At 37.5% G+C, this 20,093-nt stretch overlaps 3 protein-coding genes, 1 long non-coding RNA gene and 1 pseudogene across 4 annotated transcripts; 3 read left to right on the top strand and 2 right to left on the bottom strand.

Annotated features, from left to right (window-relative positions):
* Positions 1 to 696: 696 nt before the first annotated feature.
* LOC148918977 (uncharacterized) lies at positions 697 to 1,112 on the top strand. Its single transcript, XR_016125618.1, has 2 exons — positions 697 to 790; positions 871 to 1,112. It is a non-coding gene; the product is annotated as an uncharacterized LOC148918977 (long non-coding RNA).
* Positions 1,113 to 2,238: 1,126 nt separating this feature from the next.
* Positions 2,239 to 3,184, bottom strand: LOC148918976 (uncharacterized; annotated as a pseudogene).
* Positions 3,185 to 7,593: 4,409 nt separating this feature from the next.
* On the top strand, positions 7,594 to 10,440 carry LOC103326607 (Putative lysine decarboxylase family protein). The gene is made up of 4 exons (XM_089049342.1): positions 7,594 to 8,485; positions 9,257 to 9,385; positions 9,581 to 9,766; positions 9,884 to 10,440. The coding sequence occupies exons 1-4, from the start codon at positions 8,261 to 8,263 to the stop codon at positions 10,274 to 10,276; spliced, it is 933 nt and encodes a 310-aa protein (XP_088905468.1). The 5' UTR covers positions 7,594 to 8,260; the 3' UTR covers positions 10,277 to 10,440.
* Positions 10,441 to 10,992: 552 nt separating this feature from the next.
* Positions 10,993 to 12,638, top strand: LOC103326621 (NAC domain-containing protein 72-like). Its single transcript, XM_008228863.2, has one exon. It carries the CDS (start codon positions 11,219 to 11,221, stop codon positions 12,308 to 12,310), a length of 1,092 nt encoding a protein of 363 aa, XP_008227085.2. The 5' UTR covers positions 10,993 to 11,218; the 3' UTR covers positions 12,311 to 12,638.
* A 183-nt stretch (positions 12,639 to 12,821) lies between these two features.
* Positions 12,822 to 19,584, bottom strand: LOC103326622 (leucine-rich repeat receptor protein kinase HPCA1-like). The gene is made up of 19 exons (XM_008228864.2): positions 19,307 to 19,584; positions 18,680 to 18,800; positions 18,519 to 18,590; positions 18,162 to 18,236; positions 17,996 to 18,067; positions 17,749 to 17,910; positions 17,574 to 17,648; positions 17,171 to 17,242; positions 16,993 to 17,064; positions 16,838 to 16,906; positions 16,571 to 16,645; positions 16,343 to 16,414; positions 16,024 to 16,161; positions 15,422 to 15,900; positions 15,156 to 15,289; positions 14,900 to 15,031; positions 13,918 to 14,137; positions 13,569 to 13,804; positions 12,822 to 13,403 (listed from the first exon to the last, which is right to left on the bottom strand). Exons 1-19 carry the CDS (start codon positions 19,437 to 19,439, stop codon positions 12,981 to 12,983), a joined length of 2,832 nt encoding a protein of 943 aa, XP_008227086.2. The 5' UTR covers positions 19,440 to 19,584; the 3' UTR covers positions 12,822 to 12,980.
* Between the last annotated feature and the right edge of the window lie 509 nt (positions 19,585 to 20,093).

Here is a 20,093-nt window from a genome sequence, read left to right as displayed (position 1 = left end):
GGCCTATATCCAAATAGAGGAGGAGAAAATAGGGCCCATGCAGACAGATAGTCCACAGTACATGTCTACATGGACTTGGGTAAGAATTATTTTGAAAATTCAAAGTTGTTTAAACAGACACGGCACTGCAGTTTTCGAAAAATATATACTAACAAATTGCCATTCAATGATGGCAGGCTTACATGCAAACCTTTCTAGAACCAAATTGGCATAGGGCCCTGTATGAACACTTACTTGAAAAACTCGGGAAATGCAATGTTCTCTTCTTCCCGATCATTTCAAGTTCTGAGTTCCACTTTACACTTCTCACATTTCACAAAATGGAACGAAAGTGGAGACACTACAATCCACTTAGATCGTTGGGATCTAGAAAAGAAGAAAGGTGTATTGACATTGCTCAAAATTTTGTAAGTGGAATGAAACTGTCTTAATTTCTCAGCATAAACACAAACAGAAACTGCAATGCAGTTTCATATTATAATGCATCGCTTAATTTCAGACCAAAACTATAATATGCAATGCACTGATTACCATTTCTTTTTCTCTTTTTTTCTTCTTCTTTAAACAGGTTAATATTGTGGAAGGGTGGCTAGAATATATCAGACCACAAGCACAAGAGTTCTTAGAAACTAAAACAATACCAAAACTTGTGAAGCAAAAAGAAGGCCCCCTACACTGACACAGGTTGATTTGTCCCCAAATGAAGAACTCACTCTAAATTGGATTCTGCAAAATCCATATCGTTTCCATTTGAGGATGACACAGAATGTGCTCAACAAAATTCGTCTTCGTAAGAATTGTGTCTACTCAACCATTCATTACAATTTGAAATCATTCAAAACCAAAAGCTAATCTCGATTCATTTGCGAGGTTGGATTGCGGCATGTTCGTCATGTTCTACATGGATAAAATAGCACAAGGACAGCCCATTCCAAAAAATGTGGACAAGAATTTCATGAATGAATATCGAGCACAATATGTCACAAAACTCCTACACCACAAACACTGTGTAATTAATCGTCTCTAGTGATTTGCCTTTCGTTAACTCAAGACAATATGTATCTTAATTCTTGTGGATGTTTGTAAATATTTCTAGTTATGGTATATAAGAACATATTTCCTATACATATAAACTGTAATATAATCTTGGAAGCAGGATGCAACAAAAGCGAAAGGGAAACAACAAACTGCACTTTGAATTTTCTGGTCAAATCTGCAACAAATTAAAAGCTGCGGTCATTTCTGGTCTCGAACAATTATTCAATTGAAATATCGAATAAGAAAGCTGTGGCTGCGATTCAGTCTCGAACAAGAAACCGCTCATAGCTCGTCAAAATCACCTTCTTGCTCAAAAGGTAAAGGCATAATCAAAGTACTAAAACTAATATCAAATCACATTTAAGTAGGTCAGCAGTTGTAACATTCCAATATACTTGCAAAAATTATTCTGAAATTGAATTATCGAACAAGAAACTGCGCTGCATTTCGTCTCGAACAAGAAAATCTGAGTTTCTGGTCAAAATCTGCACTGCTGCTCAAAAGGTAAAGGCATAATCAAAGTACTAAAACTAATATCAAATCACATTTAAGTAGGTCAGCAGTTGTAACATTCCAATATACTTGCAAAAATTATTCTGAAATTGAATTATCGAACAAGAAACGCTGCAGTTACTGGTCTCAACAAGAAAGCTGACCGCTGGTCAAAATCTGCACTGCTTGCTCGAAAGGTAAAGGCATAATCAAAGTACTAAAACTAATATCAAAACACATTTAAGTAGGTCAGCAGTTGTAACATTCCAATATACTTGCAAAAATTATTACTGAAATTGAAATATCGACAAGAAATGCTGCGATTTACGTCAAATCTGCACCTTCTTGCTCAAAAGGTAAAGGCATAATCAAAGTACTAAAACTAATATCAAATCACAACATAGACTAGCAAAAAATATTCTGAAATTGAATTATGGGACAAGTTCTGTTCAAAATCTGCAACAAATAAGCAGCTAGTGCGATTTGCAACAAATCTGCTCAAATCGAAAACAAGCATTCAATGGCAGTCAAAAACGAATATCCACTCATGAAACAATTGTATAATTTTCATTAACTTCAAAAAACAATCATAATATCCAATTAGAAGCTGTGTAGCCAATTAAAAGCAACTAAAACTGCAATGCAGAAACTGACTATACATTCACTAAACCATATCTAACGTAAGCAATCGTCAACGAGAAGTAATGTTCATATCACAGCCTTGCAAGTCTTCCTATTATGCCCAGTAACACTACACCGACTGCATTTCAATGGCCTTTTAAATTCACCAAAAGCTTTGATCCTCTTTGTTGGTGGTCTTCAGGCTGGCCTCTTTGTAATTGGCGGAAGCACAAATCCAGCAAAACTGGTGCTGCCCAAGCCTTTCCCAATATCTGGAATAGGAAAAATAGGACTCTCATAGGCTTTTCGAAAGAAGTCAGTCCTATAGTAACACTCCACGTAATCATAAATTGAATCTTTCTTTGCTAGAATTGCAGCTACCGCATGCGTGCAAGGAAACCCGTCAATTGCCAAAGACGGCAAGAACAAGTCCTTTGCTCAAGATCAACCATCACAGAATAATCAGCAAATACTTCAAAAACAGTGAAACTAGAACGACGAACTACCCAAGTCCTACCGGCCTCCGCATTTTCCCACAGTCTAGTTTCCATCTCCGGACACAAAATTGTTGTCCACTTCTCCGCTTCAATTCTGTCTGAGAATTCAATACCATCAATTTCACGAATCCCTTCTATCAAAGGTAGCAAGCAAATCTCAAACACACCAACCCAATTATTAAATGACTCCGCTAAACTATTTGCCATCTCCCCATACCGCATTCCTTTGAAATATGCGTTCGCATAGTGATCTCTAGACAAATCAGATATAAATGTCTTCACTTTCGAACTCCCAACAATCACCAACTCCTCCATTGCTACCGTAAACTCTTCCTCTGTAACAGTATATGCGCACCTACTAAATAAATTGATAACACGATCCTGGAGCAATTTCCCATAACCTGACTTCGGGTACTTGATATCAAATTCTGTTTGAGGTGATAGTAAAGTGAAGAATGAGGCCATCCAGGAAACACAAACCCCGTTGCATTTAACAAACCTTGATTGCGATCCAAAAAGGTCACCACTCTCCCCATCGGTAGCAAAATAGAAGCCAAATGTTGAAGAAACCAAGTCCAATTCTCCTCTGTCTCAGAATCAACAACTCCAAAAGCTAGAGGATAAAACCCTGCAAAACAAAACCAAGAGCACAAGTATAAGCAAAAAAGGGAAATTGCAGTGCAGTTTTTGAAAACAAATCTGCTCAAATTTGAAAGGAAACCAAAAGGCAAAACCATGATCCAAGTACTAAAACTAAATTTAAAACACATTTAAGTTCATGAGCAGTTGCAACATTCCCACAGACATAAAAAAATTACTAAGAAAATCGAATTATGAAACAAGAAACTGCAATGCGTTTACTCGCTAAAAATTGCAACAAATGGAATCGCAATACATTAAGAACCATACCTTGATTTCCATTCTTTCCGGAAGCACGAGAAGCTGCCCCTTGTACTTGCTCTTCAAAAACGTAGCATCAACGAACAACAAGGGTATGCAATATTGAAATCCAGCAATGCAACCGCTAAACGACACAAAAACCGTCTAAAGCGATTAATTCCAGCTTCACATTCAAGAGTGCAGAGAGAACCAGGGTTAGTTTCCTTTACGGCGTCCGCATACCACACTAACTCGTTGAAGGACTTCGACTCATCACCGTGAACGTTCAATTTAGCTAACTCTTTGCCAAACCATGCATGGTAGTATGAAATGTCTATACCATAATAATCTTTGAACTCGTGTATAATCTCAACTGGCTTCACTCTGGTTTTGCAATTCTGTCCACAATGAGGGAGGACACCACACGAGACTTCATCATCTTACTCTTTGATTCCGTATCCGACCCACACATGTATGCACATTATTTAATGTCCGAATTACAAAGCGACCAAAGTAGCTTCACAACGAGAAGCATAAACACGCCAACTACAACCCTCCAATTTCTTATTCGAACAAATAGCAACCACCCGCTTCTTGTCATTGCCGGCATATAAAAATTAAATCCTACTTCAAGAGCGTACTTGCACAATTTCAAACGGAACTCCTCTGCACCACCGTCAAACTTCTGCCCTACATGATGTATGTACGTCTCCCACTCATTCGACAACAAAGGCTTAGCACTTGCTCTCTTCGACCTGCCCAAAATTCATTTCTGTCTTCGACAAGATTAGAACACGACGACTCGCCCTTTTCACATGCTATCAACTCCTTATTTGCACAAAAATCACCACTATATTCACTGCTCCCGCATAAATCCTTCACTAAAATATCAACACTCTTCTCATTTGATACAAACAAAAATGACCTCATCATGTCCAAATCGCTATCCGTTTCTAGAAAACAACTCGGATAACTGGGCAGCGAATACCGTAACGTAAAACAACCCAACTGCAAACCCTTAAACCTTAGACACAAAGTCTTCAAAATATCAACCATGGATGACTCTGATGAAACTGAAAACATAATGGTTTCCGACTTATATGTGCACTTGGCAATGACACACACCTCCATTAGCCTTGAAAATGCAAACAAAACAACAAACAAAAACAGAAAACAATTTAAATCAGTAAATAATGTACATGAGCAGTTGTAAAATTCCAATAGACTTCCAAATATTAGTCTGAAATCGAATTATGAAACAAGAAACTGCAATGCAGTTTCTGCCAAAGTACTAAAACTAATATCAAAACACATTTAAGTAGGTCAGCAGTTGTAACATTCCAATATACTTGCAAAAATTATTCTGAAATTGAATTATCGAACAAGAAAGCTGCTGCGATTTAGTCTCAACAAGCCTGCAGTTTTGGTCAAAATCTGCCTGCTGCTCAAAAGGTAAAGGCATAATCAAAGTACTAAAACTAATATCAAATCACATTTAAGTAGGTCAGCAGTTGTAACATTCCAATATACTTGCAAAAATTATTCTGAAATTGAATTATCGAACAAGAAACGCCTGCAGTTTCTGGTCTCGAACAAGAAACTGCACTGCAGTTTCTGGTCAAAATCTGCACTGCTGCTCAAAAGGTAAAGGCATAATCAAAGTACTAAAACTAATATCAAATCACATTTAAGTAGGTCAGCAGTTGTAACATTCCAATATACTTGCAAAAATTATTCTAAAATTGAATTATCGAACAAGAAACTGCACTGCAGTTTCTGGTCTCAACAAGCTATGACAGATGTAGTTTATGACAGAAAATCAAAACAATTCGAATAGAAACCAAAAGGAAACCACGATAAAAGTACTAAAACTAAATTCCATAAACATACAAGTCGACATAATCGAAAACAGGTTCTAAAGTACTCATACCTCAAAACTTAGGACTGCCAAAAATCTCCACAACCAAGCGGCAAAGAATTTAAAATCAAATCGATCAACGAAGAATATAGGGTTTAGCATTGAACGCCACAAGATCGCGCGCAAAATCGAGCCACAAAACAGCTCGAAATACCCGAACTAAAGAGAACAGAAATCACCCAAAGCGGTCATTGGCGCAAAGATGAAAATCGAGCGAAGCGTGGCGAAAAGGAAGGCGAAAAAGCGAAGAAAATAAAAGCAAAACCTACAAGAAAATTGAGCTCCAATGGCGAACCCACTCTGAAGCGAAGAAGAAAGCGAGCGAAGAGAAGAACTCGTGCGTCGTTTAAGCGTTGAGAGGCAAAAGCGTCATTTAATTTGTAGGTTCTGGATGAGCAGGCTTTTTAAGAGAAAAGGGTAGAATTGTCTTTTATTTGACATTTTTAAAGCCCAACGAATCTGGGCAGCCTTGGGCCTAATCTAAAATAGCTATTTTTATTGAGTATTAAAACCCAAACTAAAATACCTAATATCTCACTTCCTAATTAGTAAACTTAATTATGTCTAATACCTAATTTTCCTTTTTTATAAATACATGTCTAGAATTGGGTTTATTTATAAATTTGTATAAAAAAAAGTGTAAACTTGAACTGAACCATAATTAGTTTGATTTGATTCGATTGGACCTATACAGAATTCAACCAAATCGAATGAAAACATATCTACTAATCTTATTATTTTTTGGCACTAGGTCCAATCAAAAGTTATTATGACGAAAATGTCTATGATAAAAAAAATATATGTATCATAAAGACAACCATGTCTAATTTTTCTAATTTTTCTAAAATAATTGATTTATTCTTAACCCAACACAAATAATTTGAGACCAATTGGGACAAAAATCCAAGGGTTGGCCCCGCCAAAAATGATTTATTCTTAACCCAACACAAATAATTGAGTGCAAAAGGAGCCCAATTGGGACATAGGAAAATTTGTAGGACTATTTTAGTTTCTACATAACGGTTTTGCCATGAGCCACATGTCGCACCAGCTTTATAAATCCACGCTCACCAACCTATCTGATGCTACTTGACCCGATCATAGCTTATTGCGGTACAATAAAACTCAAGCACAAGCATGTTAAATAAACACACGATGCCATGTAAATGATCGATATTCTAATACCATGTCATGCTACAAGCTTAAGTGGGCCCAAGCCACATAATTACCCAGAGCTTGCTGAGAAGGTTGTGGTATGGACGGGAATAAGCAATCACAGGACCCATTGAGGGTTCGAGGAATTAAAGTTTTAAGTCACTTGGGAGCATTAAAATTCAAGCCCGTTTCTGGGCCCAAACACATGGGTTAGCATGAGAGAGGGAGAAAAATGATCCAATGCCTTAGGAGGACATCTAGTAGTCTGCTATAACACTTAGATAAACCCACATTAGTAGAATGCCCAAAATAAATAGACTATTTTCAGTAGCCTGACGAAAACCCATTAGACATTGGAAATAATATGCCAATAACCCAATGCTGTACACAAAGCTCAGCCTAGTGCCGTGTAAAAATCTAGCATCGTGCTCCACCCTTGTCAGAACTTTAAGATGGTCAACGAGGAACCATGGCAGGGACCAAAGGAAATCCATGTATATAGGAGGAATATCCATTGGACAAATGACTCTACCCATTTTCTTTAACTCTGTAAGCTCCATTTTGAAAATCAAGAAAGAAGGCAAGTGGTGCCTCAACCCCATGGGGAGGTCCACACACAAAAACCTTGGAACCCCAAAGAACCTGCAACCAGAATCTCTGGTTAAGGAAATTTCACCAAAAAGGGTGAATAAAGAGAAGCAAAGGAAAAATAGGAATGGATGATCAATGGAATTAGGGTGCTTAGTGCCTATAAAAGGGAGCTTGCTCTACCCAGCAAAAATCATCCAGGGCATGACCAAGCTTTGTCAAGCAACTGAGAATTTACTCAAGACATCCCATCTTCTTCTTCCATTGTTTCTATCTCCCTGTGATAGAAATCTTCCTAATTTCTTGTTCTTCATTTTGAACCTTTGCTCTCTGTAAGAAATTCATACTTCTCTCTCTCTCTCTCTCTCTCTCTCTCAAATTGCTAGACTTGTGAAAGCTTAGCTCCCATGCCACAAGCTCCTCAAGTCAAGCCACTCATTAATTTGTTATTTTTATTTGGCTATTAGTGAAATGAACCTAAAAATGTTTTCTTAAAGTTTCAGCAAACTTTTCGAAAACTCTTTTGGGAGCTTGGTTCTTGAACTCAAGCACTGGGGGAATTTCTTTTCTTTTTCTCTTACAACAGCCCAAGTCCATTCGTCGGGCTGCCAGAACAAAAATACCCCTACAATAATCTACAAAATGTTATTTAACACAACTATTGAAAAAACCCTCTCCCATCACAAAATAAACAAATCGTTATGGTGTGTATATTGGAAAAACCCAAAAAATATTTACTAGAGGTAATTGAAGAAAAATAACCTTTTGTAAAACAAACAGAGTGGACACCTGACGGCACGTTAGGCAGTAGGTAGCCCATTTGCTTATATATATCGAAGCAAGTTGGACTGTTGATAGTTGAAGAACCCTATTCCCCTTCTCTCTCAAAAGGTTCCACATTTTTGCACCACAGTTTGCAAATTGTGAGAGCATAAGTTTGGGTTTTCGTTCGCTTTATACCAATTTTCTGTTTGCCAATGCTGATAATTTGAGTTAATGACACATACCCATTTGGAATTTGGCCAAATATCATCCAGCAAATCAATCTTCAAGACGTTTGGAAGATTTGAGAATGGGGTTTTCGGTGTTGGATTCAATTCCAATGGGTTCTCATGTATTAGTAAAAAGTTGTCATGAAAGGACTTTGAAGATTCAATCTTTCTGGGCAAGAGAGAGACCCACCATTAGTGCCATTAGTTTCAAGCTCTCAAGGTCGAGGCCCTACCCACACCCAGGAAGACTTATATCATGCAAGTCTGAATTAGTTGATTTTGATGAGAGAACAAGCCCAAATGAGGTATGTAGCTTTGATGATCCTTTTGTATATGTTCATATGTGCTTGCTAATATTTGTTGTTAAGTGTGAATTAGACAATAAAAGAAGTAGACTGGTTCTCTCCATCTTATTATAGTCTAAGGGAACCCCACTTGTATTAGAAAAGCCCAAATTTTGATCGACTGTCTAAATGAAAATTTTGAAGTAGAATAGAATAGTGAATTGAAAATCTAGTGCCTTTTGTCAAATGTTTTATGCTTGATATGTCAGACTCCATTCGGAAGTTTTTTCAGGCAATATTTTGGCAATAATGCTGTTGTGACCGAGTTTGGTTGTCACCCAAATTCTCAATAAGTGTTGAGAGTTTGATCTTTTGTATGAACTGTTTTAGCATCATGTAGAGCCCTGCTTTTAATACTGGTTATAAGCTTTATTTGCTGACTGAGGGTATACATTGAAAATTTGAAGGGCCTAGTTCCTAAATTTTTGGTTTGCTGTTGAAAGATCAGAAAGAGATGCAACAATGTTTTGAATTACTTATACACATGCCCTGGAGAGGAACAGTATATTACAAATTGATCTAATTCTCATATATAACTTGTTTTAGCATATCATTTGTAGCCCTGCTTTTATTACTGGTTCCAGGCATTAATTTTAGCCCCGGAATGTTGCTCACTATTATAGATCCTTAGTTTCAACATAATTATTTACTGGTTATAAGCATAATTGACTGACTGGGATTATCTTGCAAATTTAACAGCTTGTTTCCTAACTTTTAGTTTGTTGTTCAAAGGTCAGGAAAGAGATAGAACGATGTTATGAACTCATACACAGACTTGGGAGAGGAGTCGTGTATTTGGGTTCTTCAAGGATGGGACCTGATCATTCACATTATCTGCAAGCACTAGAGTTGGGTAGAGAGGTGGGTCACTTTGTCCCGCCTTGCTTTCCCTAGCACACCCATTGATGTAAAAAGTATTTATGCATAGCATGCCTGTAAATGAAACAGAACTGCAGGGCTGACACATTAATGTTGAAACTTGAAATGCATTTTGGAATTAAAATTTACAGTAGTCTAATTGAGGAGATTTTCCGTTCCACACATTTTACTGAGCAGATTGCAAACCTTTTGGAATGTACTTCATGGACGGGTGCTGGTCCAGGGCTAATGGATGCTGCCATGAAAGGTGCTTTGCAAGCAGGAAAATCAGTTGGTGGATTTAAGATTGGTAAAGAGGCTGGCGAATGGACAGCATCAAATTTTCATCCTTACCTACCATCAGAAGTGTATCTCACATGCAGGAAAGATATATTTATCTGCTAGAAAGCTTACAAAGGCTTTTAGGGTTTAGCGTTTGCATAACTTACAAATGTGTTTTTAAACTGCTGCGAAATTGCATAACTGCTTTATACTTGCAGGTTTTTCTCTGCTAGGAAGCATGGGTTGGTAGATGCTGCAGTTAGAAGCTGCAGTTCTGATAGGACTGCTGTTGTTGCTCTACCTGGTGGGATTGGTACTCTAGATGAAATTTTTGAGATTTTAGCATTAATTCAGCTAGAAAGGATCGGGTCAGAGCTTCCAGTTCCATTCTTGTTGATGAACTATGACTCATTCTATTCAAAGCTTCTAGGCTTCCTTGATGATTGTGAGGACTGGGGTACCCTCTCCAAGGGAGAGATCACATCTCTGTGGACGGTTTGTGATAGTAACTCAGAGGCTTTGGCTTATTTGGCAGATTTTTACGAACTACCTCCTACTGACAAAGCCCGGCATGACAACGAATTGCAAAGCGCAAGTGGAACGTTTTCTTAAGATGATTTGGAGCTGAAGTGGTTGTCTGTAAAATGCTCTTCCCTTTTTAAGTGTATGTGCAAGAGATGATAATTGTCACAAAAACTGTTGTAACTCAATGACACTTGAACGTAGAAATATTGTTCATTACATGGATTGAAATAAATTTCCCAATCATATTCGAATGCTTGCAAGTGCAGTAACATAATTCTATGATAAAAATTGCAGCCATGCTCTACAGGCTACAGCCCGCCATCTGTTTGATGTTTTGCCTCTTCCGCCATTCTTATAATTCTATGACAATTCTAGCTTCTTCCACCATTCCAGAGAATGAGTCTCCAGTTTTCTTCTGTAGACTGAGCACCTTAACACAGAAAAAATTAAGTGCAAAGAAATTACTTTCCTTGAAGAAAAGACAAAATAGAGAAATTTCATTAATAATGTATAAAAACAATAAAATTAAAACACATGCACGGAACCCTTTTTTCGTTCTTTTGTCTTTTGTGAATCCACGGTCGAGACTCGAGAGCAACACAAATCAAGCGAGACGGTGGCGTTTCAATATGTCGAACTTTTTGCATTTTTAGGCGGCCACATTAAATTCAAATTTTAAACCAACTGACAGCTGTAAAGCAACACAACAGTAAATCCTGATTAGAATTGGAAACTCCAGCAACGGTCATATTATATGTTGTGTATATATACCACTGAGGGGAGTCAACGATTAACTCACTCACAACACTCGCCATTCCAGCCCACACTTCAAGTGAGTGCCTTTTGATGATCTCTCAGTTCTCCTCAAAGAAGAAACAGAGATTAATTCTCTGTACTTTTCAATCAAATCCAAAGAAACTCAGAGATAAATTCTTCATATTTGATTAAAGAAAGAAAACCCATCGAATCAATTGCAGGATTGAAGAATTAAAGAGAAAGCTGCTTGCTTTCCCAGAGAGAGAAGTAACCATGGGCCCTTGTGCTGTTGATCTTCCGGTAGGTTTTTATTTTCATCCCAAAGATTCTGACTTGTTGGGCTATTATCTTCACAACAAAGTTTCTGGAAAGCCAATGAAGTACGAGGTGCCAAAGATCAATCTTTATGGCACGTCTGAACCCTGGAAAATTTGGAAGGATTTTGGTGGAGATGGCTTAGAGATCGGTGAAGACTTGTATTTCTTCACCACGTTGAAGACCAAAGGCACCCGTGTGTCTCGGAAGGCTGGAAATGGCTGCTGGCATGGAGAGAACTCTGCCAAAGTTCTTGATCCTAAGAATGAGCAGAGGGTTTTGGGGTTCTCGAGGAGGTTTCATTATAAAAACCCTAAATCTGATCAGAATGGTTGTTGGATTATGCATGAATACAGTCTTAAAGACTATCCTTCCATGCCCAAATCCAAAAGTTCCAGTGTTAGTAATGATGATGGCGATCAATTGGTGTTGTGCCGGATTCGGAAGAACGACTCGAAGCTTCATAAGAATGAAAGGAAGCGAAAATTTAAATCTGCCTCAGAGGATCATGGTATTGATGATGCTCCAGTACAATCCAAGAGCAAGATTCAAAAGATTAATATTGATGACCATGATCCAATTGGCCTCACCAGTTATGAGCCAGAGTTCGTTACGAACCCAATTGGTGTCACTCAGTCAAACCATCAACCTGAGATGATTGATGACAACCAATTATTGGGTGACGAATTTGATGAAGCCCTGAATATTGCTTTCTCATATTTGGACGGCCCTACTATTATTGATAACAACACCACACCCCAAATGCAATCATATTCAAGCATGCTACTGTGTGCAGAGAGGGAAGAAATGGGGAATACACCATGTACAGATCATGAGACCGAGTGTCATACTTCTCAGAGTTTCGCTACTGGCTCCGAGTTTATTGAAGTCACAGATGACATTGGATTTGGGACAAGTAAAGAAACAAGCCATGAATATCTTGACATTGATGATCAAATTGCCCAAATCAATATGTCAGAGCCAGACTACTTGCAGCTTGACGATCATGTGTTCGAAATGAGCCTGTTTGACAATGATGATCCCCAGTAATCTTTCACAACACAGCCGTTTGGTTCATATCTATATCCATCCTTGCACCAACTACTCCTCTAACCAAGAGAGCTGTGCTACTGTTGGTGCTGAAGCAACCAAGAGCAACAATATTGACACTGGCATTGATGTGTGCAATTGGTCACACAAGTCCATAATGGTCATATGATAGATCGATAATTAATCTCCATATGATCAATTAAATTACCACTTTTCCTTTTGGTTTTGTTTTTCTGTTGTATTGTTTGTGCAACAATTGCAAGCACTGTATTCGTAAATTCTTTTGTAATTAATGTTTTAGTTAATTCAATAACATTTTTTTTTATCCATCTATACTTTTTTGTTTCACTTGGTTGATCAGAGCTGTTTACTTATATTTCTACAAGCAAAGCAAAGCTGTATAAAATTATTCAATTGGGAAAGTTATGAAATTCTGCAAAATGCCGGTTTTTAAAATACGGTGATCAGAGCTGTTTTCTTTTTCTAAATTGTTTAAGCAACAACAAGAAGCTCTGTGTAATGGAGAATAAATGTTACTTAATGCTTAGGCTTGTTTTTCTAGTTGAATCTAATAATAGACATATTGGTCATATGATACTGATACAATATCAGATTCAAGACAAATTCTAACCAAAGCGTTTAAACAGGCTGATATGCAATACGAGTATAATCAAGGACGTGACCGCTGTACAGATGGTAGCAAATCATCACTACTCCCATCCTCATAACTTGCTGAATTGGATGTTGAGTTGTTCAAAGCAGCAAGCTGTGTTATGTTCTCAATCACTTTCACCACTTCCCCCATTCTAGGCCTTTTATCCTGTGATTCTTCCACGCACGACATTGCCAAATCAACAAAAATTTCTAAACCTTTTAGCTCTGTTCCCAAACCAATATACGGGTCAAGAACTTCACGAAGGTTGTACAGTTCTTTTGTCTTATCCATTGCCATCTGCACCACTCTCACTATATACTTCCCTCGCTCTATTGGCCTTCTAGCAGTTATCAGCTCCAACATTACCACGCCGAAGCTATAAACATCACTCTTTTCCGTCAACTGTTGAGTCATGTAATATTCAGGATCCAAATAGCCCTATAACAAAAAAGAATATTAAATACTCGGTCATAATTTAGGATGATATTGTGATAAACACAGACCTTTAGTCCTCATTGCTTGAAGAACACTATTACCCTTAATAGTCGATATGGAAAAAGTGCATTATTTTTAGTAGAGAGGTGGGAAGTTTTCAATACTGACCATTGTTCCTTTAACTTGAGTAGTCACATGATCAGTTCCACTATCAGCCATAGACTTGGAGAGGCCAAAGTCAGCAACTTTTGCAGTTAAATCTTTATCAAGTAGTATGTTGTTTGATTTAATGTCTCGGTGTATAATTGGAGGGTTTGCATGTTCATGGAGATAGGCCAGACCTCTTGCTGCACCAAGAATTATTTTAAGTCTCCTCAACCAGTCCAACCTTATTCCTGACTTCCCTGCATAGTCAGTTTTCTAATGTATAATTATTACATTAAAGAAAAATGATGAACAAGGGTTTCAGCTTTAAAAAAAAAATGAAAATTTCAAGGTGAAGAGCTGCATGGAATACCTGAAAGACTATCCAACAAATCACCATTTGGAACGTACTCATATACCAAGATTTGTTCCCCTTGCTCCAAACAGAAACCAAGAAGGCTGACAAGATTCTTATGATGTACCCTTGATAGAAGCTCAACCTCAGCTGTGAACTCAGGCCCTCCCTGCATAGAATCCCTTTTAGCTCTTTTAATGGCAACCATTTGGCCTGTCGGAAGAATTCCCCGATACACCTGTAAAATGTTGCCAAATTATACATTTTGTAACTGTCTAGCGACTGTAATAGTTTTCATTGTAATGAGTTATTCTTCATATATCATTTCGTGGAGTCTGTTGAAGGGAATTGCAGTTTTGAGGATTGAAGTTTAGTGGTGAGGCTATAGATGAGATATATGGCAAGCCTGAAGTATCATAAACATTTTTTCATAAAGAAAAAAGAGGTATGTGCTGACTTGGCTTTTATTCCTACCTCATACTCGTCATTCCCACACCATTCTAATAAAACTTTCAATCATAAACTTCCTTATTCCTAAACTTACAAAAGTATTTACAAAAGAAAATTGAAAGAAAAATGAAGAGGAAAAGTCGGTGTTTCTTGCTGCAATGGAAGCAATGACCATGACATGGTCATGAATGTCGCATCTTGTGCCAGTCAATGCCACAAGCTGTTTATAGCCAGCCAAAAGAAAGTCAGAATTAGGGATTAGGAGTTTTTCTTTGGACTACTGAGAGCCAGGATATCTGCATAATCTGACTTCAAAATGAAAATAAAATGAAACTGTGGTGGGGTGAGCAAGATAGGGTTGGAATAAAAGCACTCTTGTGGTGAAAATAACAAACAAATGAATGGCATATGGTTTCTTGCAATTAGATCACCATATTATGGAGTTGGTGAAAATAAAGCACTGATATGTTGCTAGGCAAGGTAACATGGTGGACTCACACTTTCAGGAAATAATCTCTATGATAATGAAAGATAATCAAACAAAGTTAACCTTTCCATAACCACCAGCTCCAACATCATTGGCTTCTGAAAAACCATTGGTGTATTTCTGAAGTTCTTCAAAAGAGAACGATATTGCTCCTTTTAGCCGAGGAGCACTGGCACTGATATTTGAAATCCCAGACTGTTACATTGTAAGACATTGAACACAATAATTAACTCATGCTCGCACGATGAAACATAATTTGCTGCGTGTACTTCAAATTTTTCTTGACCGTGTTTTGAGTTATTGATGAACTACATCTTACCAAAGGGATTGATCTGCTCCATTGCTCATCTGCTCTTCTCTTTTGTTGGAGAGCATAAACCCCTACAAGGGCTAATAATAACAGAAGCACAGAACCACCAACTGCTGCACCAATTATCAAGCCTTTTTTTGATCCTGCAGGCACCTCAAAATGATGAGAAATGGAAAGAGAGACGTGTCATCCATTATAAAATTGAGTTAACATTTCCACTTTTTGAAGCAGAACTAGAACTAATATTTCCAAGTTCATTGTGGTTTCAGAGTTACCTCCTCCTGAGTTGTCATAAGGAAAAACAGCAGAGTAGGGTCCAAAAAATCCTGGACGTGAAAGAGTCTGGTTGCTAATTACAGACGCAATCGCTGATGCTCCTGTTTGATTGAAGCGATCTTGACCAGATGGGAAGACTTGTATGAACAATTCCAGGTGATAAGATGAACCAAAGGTAGGATAACCCAGAGCAACTGATTCCACAGGAAGGTTATAGGACTGAAAGGTTCTTACGAGCGAGTCTTGAAGAGTTGTGTAGTAACTAAAGTTTTTCAAATTGGAGAAAGAAACAAATATGAAGACTAGAGTTCCTGTGTAAGGATATGCACATTTACAGGTTGGGGAAGAAACCTGGCCAGGACTACAGGCAACAGAGGCACAGTTACTTGGTGGTATCAAATTTGAGGAATTTGATGGAGACACAATGCAGTAGTTATTTGCCATGTTTGTTCCCTCACAAATCGGATTATCAACGAGTCTGCAACAGATAATGGACGACATGACAGATAAGAACTAGGTATATCTTGTGGAAATTTGATCTTCTGAAATTCTTAACACCGAAAAGAAGAGACTACAAATATGAATGAACACTAATGCTTACATTAATGTATAGTTGGATCCTCCTGCACTTGGTTTAAGGTCAGTAATGAAGTTCTTTTCCATATCAATCAGTTGCAAATGGTTGCTAGAAATGGTTTCGAGATCCAATAAACCATTGATCTTGTTGTTCCTCAGTACCCTGTCACAGATTAGAATAATCATTTCACAACTATCACTGCAACTATACCACGAAAGATAAAGAGAGTACTACAGGCCTTGTTTTACATTCTCTTCTTTGGAACAGAGTCCATGTCAAAATCAAAGCCGTTTAGATTCATGAAATTAAGTGTGGTGCTATTAGAGATCAGTAAGATACTCACAGTGTCTCCAAATTGTAATTGCTGAATAGAGCTTGAGGAACTTCTCCCTGAAGTTGCGTGTTTTCCATCATTCTGCCGTTCAGGAACGAAAGGCACATTAATTTGGAGCAATAAACTTTTCTCTTTAGCTCGATGATGTTTAAAATGCAGTTACATGCACTTCGACTCGAAGTGCAAACAGATACACACTCACACACACGAGGTATATGGACGAGGAATGAAACATACAATGTCGTCAAATTCTGCAATGTCGAAAACCAACTAGGAACATCTGATACATCAAAAGTATTGTTGCTCATGTCCCTGCAAATCAAATTCAGTCAAGGACCACAAAGTGATATCAACAATGGTGAATATGGTTTTCAAATTTCGTGGAAAAATATTATTGTAACCATTTTCTTCACGGGAAAAAGTGACATAATTCTCATATTTTATTGGAAAGTACAATGCGTGAACAGATAGAATTAATAAATCAGTAACGTAGTTCATACTTACACATAGCTTAGGCTATTCAGGTTAGTAAGGTTGGGCACGGGGCCAGTCAGCTGATTGTTGGACAAGTGCCTGAAACCATATTACTATTAGCCTCTCATAGTAAAGTGAACTCCGAACAATATGTTCAAAAGTTTCCATATAAATCATTGACTTACAGTTCAGCTATTTTAGAAAGATTTTTCAGGCTTGAAGGTACGGACCCATTTAAAGAATTCCTATCAAGGCGTCTGTACCAGAAGAAGATATTCAGTACAAGCAACTTTACAGAGGTAGAAATCCAGCAGCAAAAACCTTGGAATAAATCTACTTTAAGGATATGAAATAAATACTCACACTGCCTGCACAGACTGCACAAGTCCGAGTGTGGAAGGAATGCTGCCAGTTAGATTATTTCTGTCAAAAATCCTGCACAAAAAAAGTAACAAGCAGATAAAGTAATGTGTTTCCCTTAAGATTTGGAATTTGCAGATGGAAAAAATAAAAAAAAAAAACCTTCAGTCCTCAGTTTCCATATCAAAGACATTTCATCGGGTATTCCATTACCAAAAGATGCAGCAATACCCTTTTAAAATGAAATATGCACTAAGGAGAGGCTATTAGATACGCATTTTTCATACACATCAACTCATACATTTACTGTTCTACTCTGTCATGTAGTTAAGCCAAATTGAACAGGTTCTCTCCCTATATTCTCAAGCTATACCTTCAAGAAAATAGATGCTTAAACAAAACTTACACATGTATCAGCTTCATCCGTGCGCTGAAAAGTTCAGGTGGAATTTTGCCCGAGAGCTGATTATTTTGAAAATGACTGTATTTAAAATAAATAAGAGAATCAGATGGGCATAGAGCCAAGGTAGAAAAAAAATTAAAAAAAATATTCAGCTCAGAAGTAGCTAGAGTTGACATACAAGTGCCTCGCGTTCTCTAACTGATCAAGACCAGGTGCAGCCCCGTTAGAGACTGGGAAGGATCCCACAAGTTTGTTGTCAGAAAGATCCAGAAAGAAAAGTTTGGTCAGATTACCAATGGAAGGCGGAATCAGCCCATTGAAACTATTGTTCTTCAAGGATCTATAAATGCAGAGTTCCAAAGTTAGTGCATATCAGCCTGTTTAAACGCTTTGGTAGGAATGATGAAGCTAGAAGGAGGCCTTACAGATAAGACAGCTGCTTTAGAGATCCTATTGTGTCTGGGATATGGCCAACGAAACTGCAACCAACTAGGTTTCTGGCTCGCAATGAAGAAAGCAACAAGGTGATTAGCAGAACAAGTCAATAAATACTTTAGTGGAAAAACCAATTATTCTTTATGTTTTTTTTACAAGTATACTAGTTTCGTCAATTTTCCAATTGATGCCGGAAGTGATCCTTTCAGGCCCTTGTTGAAAGACAGATTCCTATATGAAAAGGGAGGAGAAGTGAGTTACACAAGACTAATTGATAAATCTGTTATCAGTATCAGTAAATGTATATCCAATAATGGAGGAATTCATTAATGCAGTTAAACTGATTTGACTAGTGTTTAAAATTCTTTGAAACAGTCAGTGCCTATTGAGCACTGAACCTCATAGTATATTCTTGAAAGAAAGACAATTCCTGGTTTGTGGCTCACATATTAGTTGTAATTTACAAATTAAGTACCATTTAACTGTAAATTGAAAAATGGAGATAGAACCTACAGAATCTCTAACTCAGATAACAGCTCGATATCGCTTGGAAGCTGACCTGTCAAAGACATATCTGCCAATGCTCTGAAATTAAAGAAGTCGAATTATTATCAAATTTGAAGCAAGCAACTTCCAGGAGCATTGAAAAAGGTGGAAACAGGCCAAGAACTTACATGGAGGTTATACGTGAATTGGTGCATTCAATACCTTCCCAGCCACCAACACAAGGATCTGAACCCACCCAACTGGGAGGTCTTATGTCCCATTCATCCATGAGAATCTTCATAGGAGCATCTGCATCAGAAATTGTAAAACAGTTCAATGCTTCAATCGTCATTTACTGATTTATCAAAGCTGATATACCATACTACCATATTTCATTGACTGACTGCTTAGTTTCCAATGGATTGATTAGTACTGAAACAACTCATAAGACATGGATACACCTAACCACTTTACAGGAGCTGATGTCTAGTTGACATGAGATTTCTCAACTAACATCTGCCAAATTACTGAAAACTATTGTAACGATAAAATCGAAACTATCAAACAATACTAGACCAACCCTCATGGCCAAATGTCTAGAATTGAATTACCCTATGCAAGTCTAATGCTGATCCAAACTTATGAATGCCACTTAAGAGTTCTACCTGGGGGAGAAGAAGCAGTCATACACACAAGTATTTTGAAGGTTATTATTGAGAAAGCTAAAGAAAAGATCAGTAGCCTGTCATACAACTATCAGCAAAAACTGATGAACTGCACAATGAAAAAGGACATATCAATTGAACAAAACTCACACTCCTCAATGGCTCCCTCTGCTGCAATAACAAAGAATGAGATTAACACAAGCATCGAAAACACATGAGCTGCTCGAGTTCCACCCATTACTTGACTTGCCATTGTTGTGGATAAAAATTTATCGAGTTCCATCAATTGATCTAGTGCAGCTACCTACTTTTACAAAGTCCATGGGAGAACTTTTCAGAAGTTGTAACAAAAGTAAATGGTCTTGCTCGATTATAACCAAGTGCGATAACATATTGGAAGAGAGAAGTCAATGGCCATATTTTAAATGAATCATGAAAGATAAAGAAATGGATTATTGTGCAAAGAAAAGGGAAGACTAAACCGTATCAAACGTACATGTTGGAACTTGCAAAAGGACAATCTTGAATAATTCTTTACGCACTAACATGTTCAGTATAAAAAATTTAATCAGGAAACATTCAAATGAAGAAACTCAAATATATGTATGATTTCAAAATATTATACGATGAAACCAACAACTACTACGACAAAGACCAAACAGATTAACCCAGCAAAGTAGGTGACTTTGGTCTGCCTGATGTTACAACCTTTTGTTTTTAATTGTTGTCACTATCTGTATGGTGGGGCTAGCCAACTGAGGTTAGCCAAAGTATGGCCCAAGGTGTCTGAAACCACCTAAATAAACCACAATTAGTATCTTCCAATGTCCAAACACAATTTTGACCACAAAAAAAAACAATAAAATAAAAAAATAAAAAAAAGATAAGGTAATTTTCATTTTACTACGTTGAAGTTAACCGAATTTCAGCCTTCGAT

Source organism: Prunus mume, linkage group LG3 (assembly GCF_029339155.1).
Source record: "Prunus mume cultivar Tortuosa linkage group LG3, ASM2933915v1, whole genome shotgun sequence".
Lineage (NCBI taxonomy): Eukaryota > Viridiplantae > Streptophyta > Magnoliopsida > Rosales > Rosaceae > Prunus > Prunus mume.
This window is presented reverse-complemented; position numbering and strand designations above follow the sequence as displayed.

What these genes read in the sequence shown, in the direction of transcription:
- LOC103326621 (XM_008228863.2), top strand. Translation starts at nt 11,219, where the DNA reads ATGGGCCCTTGTGCTGTTGATCTTCCGGTAGGTTTTTATTTTCATCCC.
- LOC103326622 (XM_008228864.2), bottom strand. Translation starts at nt 19,439, where the DNA reads ATGGAACTCGATAAATTTTTATCCACAACAATGGCAAGTCAAGTAATG. An exon ending in AGAGGGAGCCATTGAGGAGT is followed by an intron (nt 18,801 to 19,306) that starts GTGAGTTTTGTT and finishes TTTCTGATGCAG; the next exon opens with ATGCTCCTATGAAGATTCTC. An exon ending in GTGCAGTCTGTGCAGGCAGT is followed by an intron (nt 17,065 to 17,170) that starts GTGAGTATTTAT and finishes CTTCTGGTACAG; the next exon opens with ACGCCTTGATAGGAATTCTT.
- LOC103326607 (XM_089049342.1), top strand. Translation starts at nt 8,261, where the DNA reads ATGGGGTTTTCGGTGTTGGATTCAATTCCAATGGGTTCTCATGTATTA. An exon ending in AGAGAACAAGCCCAAATGAG is followed by an intron (nt 8,486 to 9,256) that starts GTATGTAGCTTT and finishes TGTTGTTCAAAG; the next exon opens with GTCAGGAAAGAGATAGAACG. An exon ending in AAGTGTATCTCACATGCAGG is followed by an intron (nt 9,767 to 9,883) that starts AAAGATATATTT and finishes TATACTTGCAGG; the next exon opens with TTTTTCTCTGCTAGGAAGCA.